The 16,202-nt window shown below is 47.8% G+C and overlaps 1 protein-coding gene across 1 annotated transcript in view; it reads right to left on the bottom strand.

The window, feature by feature from the left end:
- Positions 1 to 16,202, bottom strand: part of Megf11 (multiple EGF like domains 11) — a 205,989-nt gene that overhangs the window by 46,455 nt on the left and 143,332 nt on the right. Inside the window, exons 6-8 of the mRNA XM_035444222.1 lie at positions 15,633 to 15,769; positions 9,245 to 9,457; positions 710 to 884 (exon numbers count right to left, since the gene is read on the bottom strand). Of these exons, the coding sequence (XP_035300113.1) occupies positions 710 to 884; positions 9,245 to 9,457; positions 15,633 to 15,769 (525 nt within the window). The remainder of the gene's footprint in view (positions 1 to 709; positions 885 to 9,244; positions 9,458 to 15,632; positions 15,770 to 16,202) is intronic.

Here is a 16,202-nt window from a genome sequence, read left to right as displayed (position 1 = left end):
AGCTGGGAAACTGGGCACCTACCAGCTCCTGCTCTGCTAGGCAGCCATCTGAAATGACAATTAAGAAGTCCAAGCGGTAACATAGAAAGGTGAGTAAAAGAAAGAGTGGGGCTGGAGCTGGAGCTCAGAGGTAGCTAGTGCACTCATCTCACATGTGGGAGGCTGTTGGTTCAATCCTCAGGACACCCCCAACACACACACACACACATACAACACGCCATACCCCTACACAGAATTAACATCACCCAGCCTGACAGTGCATGCCTATTATCCCGGTACACAGAAAGCAGAGGTGGGTGGATCTCTGTGATTTTGAGGCCAGCTCAGTCCTCATAGTGAGTTCCAGGACAGTCAGGCTATCCAGTGAGGCCTTGTTTTAAAATAAATAAGTAGAAAGGAAAATGCAAAACTGCATCTGTGAGCTGGGGCTATGATAAATATTGTATGCACAGGAAAACAGGGCAGAGCTGGAAGGAGAGGAAGTCAGTTTCAGAGTCGACAGTGGACACTGGACAGACTAATGCCTTTTTCTGTTACTCTTGATGTTATTAACCTCAGAGAATAGCTTCAAGGGCTCTTGGACACAGACTCTATGTCTGAAGGTGACACGGAGACAGTCGTATCCCTCATTCCTGGACAGAGGGTCACACTCCAGATTGCCAGAAGTATGGGAGACCAGGGAAGCTATGAGAGGCCCCTCCTGACTTACCATGAAGCCTGGGGCACATGTGCAGCCCCCGGTGATGCTGTGGCAGTCAGCGCCATTCTGGCAGGTGCAGGGCAGCTGGCAACCATTGCCGTAGTAGCCGGCAGGGCAGGACTCATTGCAGAAGTGGCCCGACCAGCCTGGATGGCAGGTACAAGCTCCAGTGACTGGGTGGCAGCTGAGCAGAGGACAAAAGGGATAAGAGGACATTCCAGTCAGAGTGAACATTTTCCCTACATGTTTGTTCACTGTCTTACCTCACATTCCAGGGTGGCAACTGTGTTCCCTCTTGGGCCCTCCCCAAATCTAGTACTTCCATGGTAGTAAGTAAGATCAAAGGACCTCTGTGGTTAAGCTAGCCATGCCTTGTGGTTTATGAGAAGATGTCATGGCCACACGTGGTCTCATTAGTTCCCAGATAATATGGCTCATAGTTAAGTAACTTCCCTAAGTCATTTAGCAAGGAGGCACATGACCAGGGTTAGAACCCAGGCCTTCTAATTTCCAAACATGCACTTTTTTTCTTTTGAGACAGGGACTCATGGAGCCCAGGCTACCTTTGAACGTCCTATATAACCGAGGGTGACACTGAATTTCTGGTACTCCTGCCTCTACCACCCAAGGGCTCAGATGACAAGTATGTGTCACCATGCCCTGTTTATGCAATGTTGGGATCAAACCCAGGCTTCCTGCACACTAGGCAAGAACACTACCAACTGAGCTACCCACCCCCAATGTATATTCTTTAAAAAACTACACAGCGCAAAGCATAGGGCAGTGTCTTACTCCCTCGATTTATAGATACTCATAGTCCAGAGTTCTCATCATTCACCACTCACACATAGCAGATACCTAAGGAAGGGCCACATGAGAAGGCAACCGTGATACCTGTAGCTCTCTATAGAGTAGACACTTGATGAACATTGATAGCTTTAAAACAAGACCTCAGGACAGGGTGACTCCTCACTGACAATGTCTGTACCTAAGGGACCTGCCACTTGGGCTTCCTTATGCTCTGTAACAGAGCAAGCCCTTCTCCCTCTTTTATCTGTTAAGGCATCAGGGGCATGACCCTGGAGTGGGCCAACTTTGATTGACAGTGGTCTGGTCCAGCAGCCAATAGCCATTCCTGATCAGGAGCTCCCAAATGTGGAGTGCCTAGTTTCTGTGGGGGTGTAACTACTCATGACACCATCTGCTGAGCCCACATGCTGGGGCATTTTCCCTGAGATGATCTCAGCAGATACTGAGGTGGGCCACTCCTGGGAGGCCTGCTCTGATGGGCTCCTGTGGCCTCAAGACTCCTTTGCTGGCCACACTTTCTCAGAATTCTGCTGTGAGCTGATTGTCTCCCTTCTTTCCCTTCCTTTGAGCTCTCTGGGAGTCAGGCCTAGCAGCCCTTCCCAGCCCTCCAGAGCTCAAGTCCACCTCCCCACTCCCCCAACCCAACACGTCTCCTTTTAAGTTTCTCTCTTGTGTGGTTCTAGAGAACCAGTCTAGGGCTTCCTGCAGACTAGGCAAGCACTTTTCACTACATGCCCACCTGGATCTCTCACGCTTGGCATTTACTTCTGGGCCAGCCCCAACTAGCACAGCAGAGGTAGTGGAAACAAGCTGCTCAGATCCTGGGTCACCTCCTCCCTGCCCTGGAATCCAGCCCAGGTCTGATCTGGTGTTCCGGTGTTCATCTTTGTTCCTTTTAAGTTCCGCAAGGACAGGGCTTGGTGTCCCTGGGTTGGTGTTGGCTCCCAGCTCCCAGCTCCTAGTCACTATTCAGTTTACACACATAAGAATGCATATTGCTCTTTTCTATACTTAATTATTTTCTTTTTGAGACAGGGCCTCACGTAGCCCAGGCACTCATATAGCCTTAAACTTGCTCTATAGCTGAGGATGGTCCTGGGTTTTATGTTTTTGCATTATTTATTTATTTTGTGTGTATGGGCACGTGGATGCCACGGCACATGTGTAGACGTCAGAGAACAACTTGTGGGAGTCAGCTCTCTCCTTCTACCATGAGGAACCCATCAAGCTTGACGGCAAGCAACTTGTCAGCCTATCTCACCCAACCCTGCACTACTGATCCTCCTGCCTCTACCTCTCCAGTGCTAGGTAACAGCATCGTTACCACACCTGGTTTTTAGGCTGTGCTGGAACTCGAACCCAAGGCTTCATGTTTGCTATGAAAGCACTCTGTCTGCTGAGCTACAACCCTAGCCCTCTGTGTTTGATTATTTTCTGTGCCAGTTGACTTGTTTGTTTTCTGTCTACCCACTAGGTTTCAGCTCCCTGGGGGAGAGCCCTTGTCTGTCTTGTCACCTCTCAGGGCCCAGTGGGGTTCCTGGCACAGGGGAAGTGTTGACCTCATGGCATGCTTAAATAAACGAATTAATGAACAGACTAACTGTGAGCAGCCAGCCGGCCTCTCTTCTAGGGAGCCCTGGTGTTCTTGTAGAAAACGAGGGGTGGACTAGAGCAGACAGTTCTGGAATGATAAGTGCCAGCAGCTAATAATCACTTCAGAAAATGTTTAGTCTCATTAATCATCCAGTCAAAACAACAATTGGATATTACCTTCTCTCTATCAAAACACGGACGAGCTTTTCAAATGCTGGTAAAGGTTTCCAAACAATCTGAGGTTATGTATCAGGAGGCCTAAATATATGCAGATGCCTTGGCCTTGTAATTCCATTTCTAAGAATCTATCCTAAGGAAACAATCATGGTTGTGGAGGAAGATTTATGCACAGAGATGTTCCCTGAAGCATTATTTATAACAGCAGAAAATGGAAGCAATTTGAATAATAATAAATAATATGTGACCAGGCTATTAAAGCACCAGGCACCTCACACATATATCTCTTATCTTCCACAAACCTGTGAGGTAGGAACGTGAGCCTCCATTTTACAGGTGGTACCCAGAGGTTCTGGGACCCGACCAAGGTCACAAGGATAAGTGAGTGAATGATGGAGCTAGGGTTTGAACCAAGGTCTGGCCATATTTATCCTGTGCTTCCTGTCACCTCTGACAAGAAAGTGCTAGTTAAATGGGTTAGGACTAGCCTTAAGAAGGCATGTTAGATGCCAGGGATGGTGGTGCACACCTTTAATCCCAGCACTCAGGAGTCAGAGGCAGGCGGAGCTATGTGAGTTTGAGGCCAGTCTGGTCTACAGAGTGAGTGCTAGGACAGGCTCCAAAGCTACACAGAGAAACCCTGTCTTGAAAAAAAAAAGATTAAATAAAATATCCAAATTATATACAAAGTCATAATTTCAGGGCTAAGGATACACTTCAGTGCCTGCGAAATATGTTTGAGGCTTTGGGTTCAATTCAGTACCCCTCCCCCCAAAAAAAGAAAACAAACAACTCCCCAACAAAACCCTACCACAGGAGCTGGAGAGATGGCTCAGTGGTTAGGAGTACTGGCTGCTCTCCCAGAGAACCCAGGTTCAATTCCCAGCACCCATATGGTGGCTCACTATGTCTAAACCACCAGTTCCAGGGGAATCTGACACCCTCACACAGACATACATGCAGGCAAAACACAAAAGCACATAAAGCAAATAAATAGATCTTAAAATAAAGCCCATAACAAACAAAACATGAGTCACACACAAACAAATCCTCAAACCAAAATAAAATCCCCCCAAACTAACGTCATGATCTGAACTGTGAGAAATGTACAGGTGCTGGGATCCAAACTCAGGTCCTCTGCAAGGACAGTTTTTGCTTTAACTGCTGAGCTGTCTCCTGACCCCACTCCTTTCCTTCTCACACCCTTCTAGTCTCTATTATTGTTTTTTTTTCTTCTTCTTCTTTTTTTTACTCGGACACAGGATTCATGAAGCCCAGGCTAGACTTTAACTTGCTATGAAGCTGAAATTGGCCTTTCAATTCTCCTGCTTCCCCCTCTGAAGTACTGAGATTTCAGGTGGTACACCAGTTTATTGGGTGCTGGGGATGGAATCCAGGGCTCGGCACATGCCACATGTGGGGGTTTGAATGAGCATGGCCGCCATAGGCTCGGGTATTCGAATGCTTGGTCCCTAGTTGGGAAACTGTTCGGAAAGGAATAGGAGGTGTGGCTTTGCTGGAGGTGTGTCCCTGGAAGTGGACTTTGAGGTTTCAAAGGCTGAGGCCAGGCCCATGCTGGCGCTCTTTCTGCTTGCTGCCTGAGAATCAGGATGTAAGCTCTCAGCCACTGTTTTAGCTCCATGCCTGCCTGCCACCATGCTTCCTGCTTGCGACCATTCTTCCTACCATAATGCTCAGGAACTGACCCTTTGAAACTGTAAGCAAACTCCAATTAAATGCTTTCTGTTATAAGCTACCTTGGTCCCGGTGTCTCTTTATAGCAATAGAGCAGCAACTAAGACTCTAGGCAATCACTCCACCAGCTCAACTATATCCCCAGCCCTACAATTCTATTTCTAGAAATAGAACATTAGCTCCTTAATTTGATGATATATTATAATTCTCTAAAAGTCCCTCTAAAAAGATGCTGAGGAGTGACAGCAGACAATTTGGCTTTTTATTTTTGTTTTTTTGAGACTATGAAGCCCAGGCTGGCTTTGAACTCATGGCAATCCTTCTGCCTGCATGTCCCCCTGCCAAGACCTCCCTACCCCTGGGTCACCTGGCTGTTCGGGCAGTGCTGGGGGAGGCCTGGACCAAAGTCTGCATCACTGATACTCAGGCCGTCGCCTCTGTGTCAGGTTTTCCAGTTTTTCTTCCTTTTCCCCAGACACAGATTAATCACTAGCTAACAGGACCCGAAAGCTGCACAATGCACACAGCAGCTTCACAGAGTGGGTTTTTCTGCCTTTCTTTTGCCCTGATGAGATTTCTATCTCTGTGGCATCTGCTTGCTAAATCAAATCTTTCAAAGGTAATCTGCCATCATGGCCACTGGAATTCATCTATGACAATCCAATTTCAGAGGGAACATTTAAGAGGCCTGACACCCAGACACTGTCCTCAAGGTGAATGCTCTATGAAGAAAGGTGGTCTCTTTTGTGTTTCCACAGTGCTCATAGAGGAAACAAAGCTCCCCAGCCCTGCTCCTTCCCAGGGCAACCCAAAACCTCTCTGTGGCAGGTAACCAGAGGGGAAAGGGCAGGAAGAGGCTGTGGGTGGCTTGGGGTTGGAGTCCTGTGTCTCCTCAGAAGGACCCTGGAGACTGGAAGCCATCATTCTTTCCAAGTTCTGCACAAGTTCAGGAACAAATGAGGCAAGACTTCCAGTGACTTCACCTCCACCCCACTCCGGAGGACCATAAGAGAAGTTGCCCCTCTGCTGATCAAAAGTGATAGACAGAATGGGAGACAGACATAGAGAGGAGAGGGTTATATATCAGGATATTTTCTTAGGTAGGTATAAAGAACCAGCCTGCCTCCATCTTAGACTTAAAGGCCATCTTATAGTAAAGACAAACAAGGCTAATTCTTGTTAGGATTAAACCTCTGTTTCTCAAGGATTGGGCAATGCCCTACCTGTTACCTCAACTACAAATGGTTCTGTACTGCACATTCCAAGAATGTCAATCATGTCTTTGTTTCAAAAAGTTGTTTATAACCATCTTGCAACCTTACCTTTGTTTCAAAGGTTTATGAACACCTGTGACTACCTTGCTGTGACTACGACTACGTTGATATGCCCAAACTATGTCATTGTTTCAGGAGGTCTTGGGTGATTGCTATGCTCACATCCTGTTCCTGTAACTCTGCCTATTTTGCCTGGCAAATTCCCCATTTGGAACCCCCCCACCCCTGAGCTTTGCCTTCCTCACATCCAGTGCTGACCTCCTGAACCCTGCCTTAGGAGTAGGCGGCCCATGTACAAGAATAAACATGCTTGCTTTAATTAATTGCTTGCTTTAATTAGTTATTCCATGGTGATTTGGGTTGGGTCCTTCTCCCATCTTTGGGATTAACAGTAGATCTGTGGCCAGGACTGAGGAGACCAACTCCCACCCAATACCTGCAATTTAACTGCCTTAAGATTGGAATTATACCTCCCAATCTGCCTCTCCCTCTCTCCCTCCCTCTCTCTTTCCCTCCCTTCCCCCTTTCCCCTTCCCAGTTTTCTTATTTTGAAACAAGATCTCATGGTGCCCATTCTGGCCTCCAAGTAGCCAAGGATGACCTTGAACTTCTGATCCTCCTGCCTTTGTCTCCTACATACTGGAATTGCTGATGTGTGCCGCCATGCCCATTTAAGCTGTATTGGGAACCCTGGCCTTATGCATGCCAAGCAATGCTCTACCACCTGAGGCATACCCCTAACTGCAGGTCTTTGCTTTCTTTGTATCCCAAGAGAAGGCTCTATCTATAGTGAGCCAAAGCTTCATGGGAGGAGAAAGGCTGAGCTTTGTCCACACATAGGGAGAGACCTGTCCTCTGTGTGCATAAGGACAAAACCAAGAGCAGCAAGGATTCAGGTAGGCCAGAGGTTCTCATCTCAGACATCCTGCTTCCTCTAGCCTACCTGGACATTTGACACTGACTGGAAAGATCTTTGGGTGTCAGAACTTGAAGAAGAGTGAATATTTAAAAGGCAAGTGGGTGGAGCTACCTAGAGGGATGCACTGTTTAATATGAATTCAGTGATGCCTGTCACTGAAGGCAGTGGCTGAGGCAGTGGTGACAGAGATGGACAAGGCAGGGTGCTGGTGCTCTCAGGGGTCCAGGCTTGGGATCAGGCTCTCCCCAAGGAGTTGGTGCTTTGGAGTCTGAGCAGCCTGCCGGGAGCTGGGCTGGCAGGCACCTTCCAAGAACCCAGGCCTAAGAAGGGCTTTTGCCTCCTCATTCCTTGAAACATGACACACGTTAAAGACAGTAAAGCAAATAATCATTAATATTGGATGGGCTGAGATTAGCGACAGAGAAGAGGGAGTCCTTCCAGATTAATAATGCATGGAGAACTCCTTCAGAAGAAAGATAAATTATGCAGGGCATGGTTGCTCAGGCATGGGAGGAAAACAATAGCTTTTTAATTTGGGGCTTGAGTGGATCTCTGTGGTGGGGACTCTTCCTGAATGGGGACCTCAGCAGCCTCCTTGGCTTCCCAGCAGGAATGGGGTGTCCCTATGCTGTCTTCCACCTGTGAACTGTTTTCTCATCTCATACTTGAGACCCTTAGACCTCTCACCCTGTCCTTCAGTCCAGACAAAACCTCATTTGGCCAAACCATAGCATACCATTAAGTGCATACCACACCCAACATCAGAGGTTGAGAAATATTAGGGTAGAAATAAATGTTCCTGGCTCTGCTGGTTCCCAACATGTATCCAAGTCACTGTGACCTTGGATATGTGCTTATAAGATCACAAAGCACCACCATGCTGGTCAGGAAAGGCATCCTGGAAGAGGTTTGGTGGAATGGATTAAGTCCATGAGAACACAAAGCAAGGCTACCAGACACTACTGGAGGTGCCTAGTATTGGAAGACTATTCTAGAAAGCGCCTGGTGCCAGTGAAGACTCAGAATCTGAGATCCTAAAAGTACTTGGGCTTCTCTCCTGTAGCCTGGCCCTGCCCTCTGGGTACACCCCATGTTTGCTGAATGGATAATAAGGCACAGAAGAGCTCGGGTCATGCATAGACCTGCTGCCTTGGGTCTAGGCTCTTTCAGTGTAGTTCTCCTCTGAGACGCCACCAAGGAACCATATTCATCTAAACTGATACATGCTGGGATGCCCGGCTTGCTGTGACGGGAGGCTCCAGGGTGACTTGTGAGAAACGAAACAAGGAAGAGAAGAGGGGCCTCAGAGCAGAGGCCTTCTCTGCTGGCCATCTGCACAGTATCCACTGTCCGGGCCAGCCTGTCTACCTGGGGTGTTCATAGTCCAAGAGAAAGGCTGTTCCCCACCCCTTACTGTCCTGATAGCAGGCAGTCAGATATCTCCAGAGCTGACAGCCCTACTAACTAACAGAATGCAGGGCAGCTGCAGTGGCTAGCAGGAAGGAAAAGTGAACCTACTTAGGCTCAGTCCTTTCTGGAGATAGGGGAGAGACTAGCTACTGTCTGCATATTTCCAAGGCACTCTGGACATAGAGGCCATTCTCTGTCCTTCCTGTTCTCCTACCTGGCCAGGGCCTCTCTGGATCCTGGGATGAGCTTTCTATGGCTCCAGCTTCAGGTTAGATGCTCAGGGTGAAGAAAAGAACTCTCTAAGATAGATTACCAGACACCATGCCATGAGCCCTGTCACCCCAAACCATCCTGGCCCCCAGAACGATCAAGTCCTAGACCCCTGGTTCCCTGGGTCGTTCCTGTGTGAGGCTTGAGATTGACCCATGTGAAGCCCAGGCAGCTGGACATGGAGAATGGGTGGCAGGTGACTGAAGGTCTGGTCCTGAGTCCAGCTGGTGGCATTAGTTTTCACTTTTTATCAGAGTGATCAAAGCCTTGAAGGCTCAGCTTCTCCCAGCTGGATGGCTGGCCACTCTGGATGTGTGGCCACAGCCTGGGAAACCTTTCTCCATCATGGGGACCTACCCAGCCCCTGCCCCAGGCTTACCTGTCAACAGTTCATACCTGATAGTGTTCTCAGTGTCACAGGGACAGGGCAAGGTGCAGCCTGGGCCATGCAAGCCCTCAGGGCATAGCCGCTCCTGGCAGCTAGGGCCCTTGTAGCCAGGCTCACACTCACAGGCACCTGTGGCTGGTGAACATTGACCTCCATTGTGGCAGTCACAGCGCTGAGAGCACCGGAAACCAAAAGTTCCAAAGGGACATTCCTCTTGGCACCTGTGGGAGAGCAGAGCAGGATGGAGCTGTGGGCCAGAGCCCTTGCTTGCCTTGTGGATGCATCTGCACAGACCCTCCTCACTTGGAGTACCTGGTGTGCTCCCTCCCTTCCAGCCTCTCCCCGTTTCCATGGGAACTTCACCCCATGTCTCCTTAGCAGCCAGGATGAACCTCTATTATCTGTGTCATGGTGCAAAACTTTGTTTCTTTTTCATTGTTAAAACTGATAAGGCTGGTATTGTGGTGCATGCCCATCATCTTAGCAACTTGGGAGGCTGAGGCAGGGTGGTGCCGTTAACTTTGGGCCAGGGTTCCAGGCTACCTGTGCGACTGTGGTCCTTATGTGACTGAAGTCCTCTTAAAAAAAAAAAAAAAGTATGATAAAATGTGTGTGCTGATCCCAGCACTGGGGAGGCAGAGGTGGATCTCTGTGAGTTCGAGCCAGACGCTCTACAGAGCGAGTTCCAGGACAGGCTCCAAAACTACACAGAGAAACCCTGTCTCAAAAAAACAAAAACACAAACAACAACAAAATAATGTATGCCTGTGGTTTGAATGTTTGTTTGTTTCCTTCAAAATCCATGAAGATTTTTTTTGTAATTAATTGTATAATAAATCAGTTTAATAAACATGAGTATATTTAAAGAATCATGTAGACAACAAGGCTGACTTCAAACTCACTATGTAGCGAAGGGTAACCTTGAACTTCCCATCTTACCTGTTCCACATTCTGAATGCTACCATGCCTGGTTTATGTGGTGCTAGGGATTTTGTGTTGTTTTGTTTGAGACACGGTCTTACTCTGTAGTTCAGGTTGTTGTCTTAGAATTCACTATGTAGCCCAGAATGGCTTTGAATTCACAGCAACCCCCCCTGTCCCATACTCCTGCCCGCTGGGTTACTGTTATGTGCTTTCCCGTGTTTCAGGCAGAAGCCTCTCATCCCTGTCATAGGGCTCCTCCCCCCAGGGTGGAATTTCCCTCAAGTACTAGTGTCTTCCTCCTACATCATGCTGCACACTCCCAAAGACTGGCTATTTGCTCTTCCTGGGATTTGAGAACTCAAGGCAGGGGCTAGCTCTCTCTCTCTCCTACCAGCCAGTGAGTCCCCAAGGTGGAGGACAGGTGGCTTTTGTGCTGTGTGAACTCAAACAGGTAGGTACTTGGAGGTCTCTGCATTCTGGGAATGCCCTAGCCTTTAGGCCTTTAGATGGTGAACTTTTGTGTGACCTCTGCTGGCTTCCCGAATGTGCTTTAGCAACTCTTGCTGCAGTCCAGGGTAATTTCCCAGGGGCTACAAGCTCATTGTCACAGCAACTGGACCTTGGGGAAATAAGGGGCTACCCTTTGGGCAACCTGTGCTTCTGGGGCTGGGGCCTATCTATTTCTTAACTCTACTTCAATGATACAGATGATGAACTGAGCTAAACTTCTGATGGGCCACTTCCTCCTCATCAAATGAGCTGGTAACCCCCCATCAGGTTGTTTGAAGATTAAATAAGATAATACTAGGGACTGGAGAGATGGCTTAGCAGTCAAGAGCTCCAATTTGACTTGCAGGACCTGAGTTCTGTTTCTAGCACCTGCATTGGGCAGCTCACAACCACCTGTAACTTCAGGTCTAGGGGATCTGACAGCCTTGTTAGTCTCCTCTGACACTGCGCTCAAATGTACATAACACGGCCCCATACACATAATTAATTTTTAAAATGTGTATAACTATCCAGAAAGGCAGCCAAGATACCATTATTTGTTGTTACTCTTAAATAAATGTCTTAACTGCTGACTCATCTCTCCAGTTCTTATGTTTGTTACAGTGAAAGGCCAAACCACAGCCATCCTAGAGAAAAAGGGCCAGAAATAGCACTATGTGAGAACCTGACCCGATGACCTGTGCAGATGGCTCACACCATCCCCCAGAAAAGCTGACAGGCAGGAAGGGGAGACAAATGGCCCTGACCCCAGAGCAGCCAACCAGAAAAGTTGAGAAACAACTTTTATGGGCACAAAAGGTACAAGAGAGAAACCCCTGGAAAGTCCCCAATCCCCCTGGACTCTGCAGCCAATCAGCTTCGAACCTGTACCCCTAACCCTATTTTGTGATCTTTGCCTTTATAAACCCCTTGCTTATGAGGCTTGGGGCCTCCTCCTATGGCTGCTGTGCCAGTCTGTGGGATGAGGTCCCTGCTTATGCTTGAATTTAATAAAGAAACCTTGTGCTTGCATTTGGGGAGTCAGCTCATTGGTGGTCTCTCTGGAGGTCTTTGTGGACTGGGCATAACAACAGCAGGTCTGACCCTCTTGCCTTAGATTTGGGCATGAAAAGGCTCGAAGAAAAGAATTCTGAATATAATAGAAACACAGACTTGAGAAATTAGAAGTAGTTTAATTATTACTTGTATGGAGGTCAGAGGACAGACTGTAGAGTTGGCTCATATAAGGTAAACAATCTGAGCTTACTTCCAGGTTTTGAAAACCTACTAGTCCCTGAGCTCAAAAACCCACCAATACCTGAGCTTGAAAATGTACCAATCACTGAGCCCAAAGTCCCATCAATTCCTGGGCTCACTCAGGACTTGAAATTCTACCAATTCCTACTCTGAAAATATCTACCCTGGAAAACTCTGCCTCCAAGAAACCCTCATAAGCTTGTCTCCCATTCAATTCCCTGTTGCTTTTTACCACAGCAGAGGCAGCCACCCTCTTGTATCTTTCCCTATAAATCTCTTGTGTGTGGTTTGTTATATGGTGGTATTCCTTGGCTCCAGACTGCCAGGACATTTTCCCCCTCAGAGCTGTAACACTTAGAGTTCTCTCCTTTCACTTCTGCATGTCTTCCAGGGAGGGAACTCAGGCCATTGGGCTTTGAGTAGCAGGCACCTTTATGTGCTGAGTTATCTTACCAACCTCCTCCCCCTAAGATTTATACTTTGTGTTCAAGCATGGCCTTGAACTTCTGATTATTTTACCTCTACCTCATGAGTACTGGAATTATAGGCATGAACCATCAAAGCCTGTTTACTCAGTACTGGAGATGGAACACAGGTCTTTATGCATGCTAGGCAATCATCCTACTGAGATACACCCTCATTTGTTTATTTTCTAAATGTACCCTGTGCTAGCTAGTTATATATCAACTTGACATAAGGAACCTCAATTGAGAAAATTTCTCCATAAGATGGAACTGTAAGGCATTTTCTTAATTAGTGGTTGATGTGTGGGGCAGCCTATTGTGGGTAGGACTACCCCTGGGCTGGTGGTCCTGGGTTCTATAAGACAGCAGGCTGATCAAGCCAGGAGAATCAAGCCAACAAGCCATACTCTTCCATGGCCTCTGCATCAGCTCCTGCCTCCAGGTTCCTGCCCTCCTTGAGTTCCTGCCCTCACTGCTTTTGATGATGAACTGTTATATGGAACTGTGAATGAAATAAACCTTTCCCTACCCAAGTTGCTTTTGGTTATGGTGTTTGATCACAGCAGTAGTTCCCCTAACTAAGATATACCCATTCTTCTTCTTCATAGACAGGGCAGGGAAAGTGTGGTCATACTGAGAGGCTGGTGGCCTAAAATGAGGACAAGTGGATACCCCAGTAGACTTGGGGGGCAGCATTGTATATGGGGGGATTGAGAGAAGCCAGAGTATTGGGGACTAGTCCTGGCAACTAGAGACCAGGTGCCCTTGTTTCTGTCTTTGTGCTGTGCCGAGAATGACGAGAAAGAGGAGAGGGACTGGGAATAACTTTAGAACCTCCCCCAAGGGAGATGCTACCAGGCTATTCCCTCTTAGAGCCACTATGTGAGGGGAGGCATGAGAAAGATCTAGGCTGCCATGGGATGCCCCAACCTGCTGGGACAGGAACAAAGGGAGGGGTTCCTGGGGAGGAAGGGCAGGTGTCAGGCAAGAGAGAGAAAGGAGGAGATGAGAAGGGAGGAAACTGAGGTAGAAGACAAGGAGCAAGAACAGCTAAAGTCTCACTATCTAAACCATCAGCCCCTGCTCAGCCTCCAGATTTCTCCACAGACCTCTGCAGGCCTCAGAACTCTCTGATGTCAGGAGAGAAACTCACACCAGGAGACACCTGCTCCCTTGGATTGGAATATTCCTGCCCATGCCTGCCCAGCACTATAGACAGAGCTGCTCTGAAGATAGTGTCCCACCTGGCTGTATTCCAGGAGAGGGGGCACTATATCCACATGCCCAGAAAAAAAATTCTAGAAATGAAATATTGACAACCTAATCCATTTCCATAATCAGTCTCTTTTTACTTTTCTTCCTATTCACAATTTAAACAACTTATTTATTTAGAGATCAAGCAAAGACTGCTAATGAATTTTACACAAAGCACACTAATAACTGGCCCTTGGAACAGGAGGGTAATCACAGCAGGGATTAGCTTTCTACTTAAACACCCTTCCTTCCCAATGTATCAATCTAATGTGTCCGATATTGCCATTAACAACCAGATACATTGCTCAATTAAATTACAAGTTACGTTTCGTGTTTAATTTGAGCTGGATCCCGCCTATCTGGGGAGACCGCGTTATTATACCCACTTGGTTTTAATATGCTCATGATAATTTGGGGTGGGCTAATGCAGCTGTCACCTACAAAATTAATGGAGGCAATTTTACAAAATATTAAACACCAGGCAGCCTGTTGAGGCGGGAAAGCCAAATGCTCACAGTGCTCTGCATGAACTCTCCTGAGGCGGGTTGGGAAGCAAGCTGGAAGGCCCATGGTTTTGGATCTTTTCTCTTCTCTGGGATTAGGGGTGAGACTCCAAGAAGAGACACTTGGGATTATTTCTGGCCTTGATCAACCCTGAGAGCCAATGAGGTCGCTCTACTGGTGCCTGGTAGCTTGCTAGAACCCTGACACTACTTTCCAACAGATGACAATTCTCATAACAAAGCTTCAGGGCTGGCTACATCATCTGCAAAGCAGCAAAGCACCAGTGATTTTCACAATAAGAATGAATTCTATTGGCTGATAAACAGGGCTAGGGCTAGGGCCAGGGCCTAACGAAAGATCTGTGATCCACATAAGGATAGATTCTATTGGTAGAGGACACAAAGAACATGCAGCCTCTTTCAGGCTGGCTAATAGCAATAGCTAATTGTCACAAAGGATCACCAGGTTGTTTGATCATGTCGCTTCAGCATTCCAGGTGATCAGGCATCATTCATTTCCTTCCAATGAAGAAAATACGTCTGTGTGATTGACAATCCTGGTTCACCAATGCTTACTCTAAGCTGTATTATCTCCTCTCGCTTTATCTAGAAAGAGTAACAACATTCAGGAACCTGAGGTGAGATTTGGATCCACTCGCACAGAACCAGGCAAAAGGCAGGGATTCCTCTGGCCGTTTGGTGGAGGAAGGGGTCCTGCCCAGAGGTCTGTGGACGCCTGTGGTCCTCCACCTCCAGTTTTCCACCAGCTACACAGGCCTTGCTTCTCCCTCTTCCACTGTGCTGCCTTGGCTCCATAGCTTTCTTCCAACTGGTGCAATTGTGCCCAGAAGGCAGTTCCTTGTTATGAGTTCTGTTGCCTGTCCCCTCTGCCAGGTTGGCTTCACTCAAGAATACCAGTGTCTCTCTGGATCCCTGCTCACCCTACTCTCAGGCATTCATACCACACAAACTAATATCAGTATCTTTCACAGATAACTCAGTTTTGGAATAAAAATCTCCTTCTGTAAGAATTTAAGCCAGGTGTTGGTAGCGAACACCTTTAATCCCAGCACTTGGGAGGCAGAGGCAGTTCCAGGACTGTGAGTTTGAGGCCAGCCTAGTCTACAGAGCCAGTTCCAGGACAGGCTCCAAAACAATACAGAGAACCCCTGTCTCGAAAAACCAAAACCAAACAAAACTATAAAATGTGGTCCCTGATTTTGCTCTCCTAGCTCTTTTGGGGTCACTGTACCACTGCTTTCCTCTGTTAGTGCAGACAGGGGAGATGGAGGAGGAGTCACTCATGTCCTTCCCCAGTGCAAGTTTAGGGTAGCCAGGCTGGAGGAGGGGTGGCTTGCACAGGGTGAGAAGGGGTGAGCTGATCAATGACCTTCTAAGGAAAGAGCCAGGAGGCTGGCCAGGGGTGCTGTGGCTGGCATTCTCTGCAAGGCTGGTGAGGGTATGAACAACTGAACATGAAAAGCAATAGTTAATGCCATCCTTACCTGTCCCCCATGTATCCAGCTGTACAGTGGCATTGTCCAGTCACATGGTCACACTGGCCTCCATGGTGACAAGGGCAATCCTGGCTACAATTCTGGCCAAATGTCCCTGGTGGACAGGGCTGGGCACACACTGCTCCCTGAAATAGAATTGAGGACAGGCTTGGTTGGGTTCCAAAGATACCATGTTGAGGTTATACTGTCCAAGGAATATTGGCGCCTCAGGACACTCCCCCCACCCCCAACTTCCCAGTGTAACCAGGAGAGCTGGCATTCATGCTACAGTTAGGGCCACTGAGGCTAGTTCTCTCACCCAATTGTTCAGCATACAGTTAATGAATACCTGTTGTATATCAGGTGCTGAGTTAGATACCTGGAGCAGAGAAAGCAAGTGTGATTTGATACCTGTCCTCCCAGGGTCTTGGGGAGACCACCAAGGAAGCTAAGTAGAGTATATAATGCTAGTCCTGCCCACATGTACTAGCAAATAAAAGCTGTGGAGATACAAGAGGATCCCCCCATTAAACATCCAGCTGTGGAGACATACTTCTGTGCCTTTCCTTGTAGGAAGCC

Source organism: Cricetulus griseus, chromosome 4 (genome assembly GCF_003668045.3).
Source record: "Cricetulus griseus strain 17A/GY chromosome 4, alternate assembly CriGri-PICRH-1.0, whole genome shotgun sequence".
Taxonomy (NCBI): domain Eukaryota; kingdom Metazoa; phylum Chordata; class Mammalia; order Rodentia; family Cricetidae; genus Cricetulus; species Cricetulus griseus.
The sequence above is the reverse complement of the archived record's forward strand: the minus strand, read 5'-3'. Positions and strand labels throughout refer to the sequence as shown.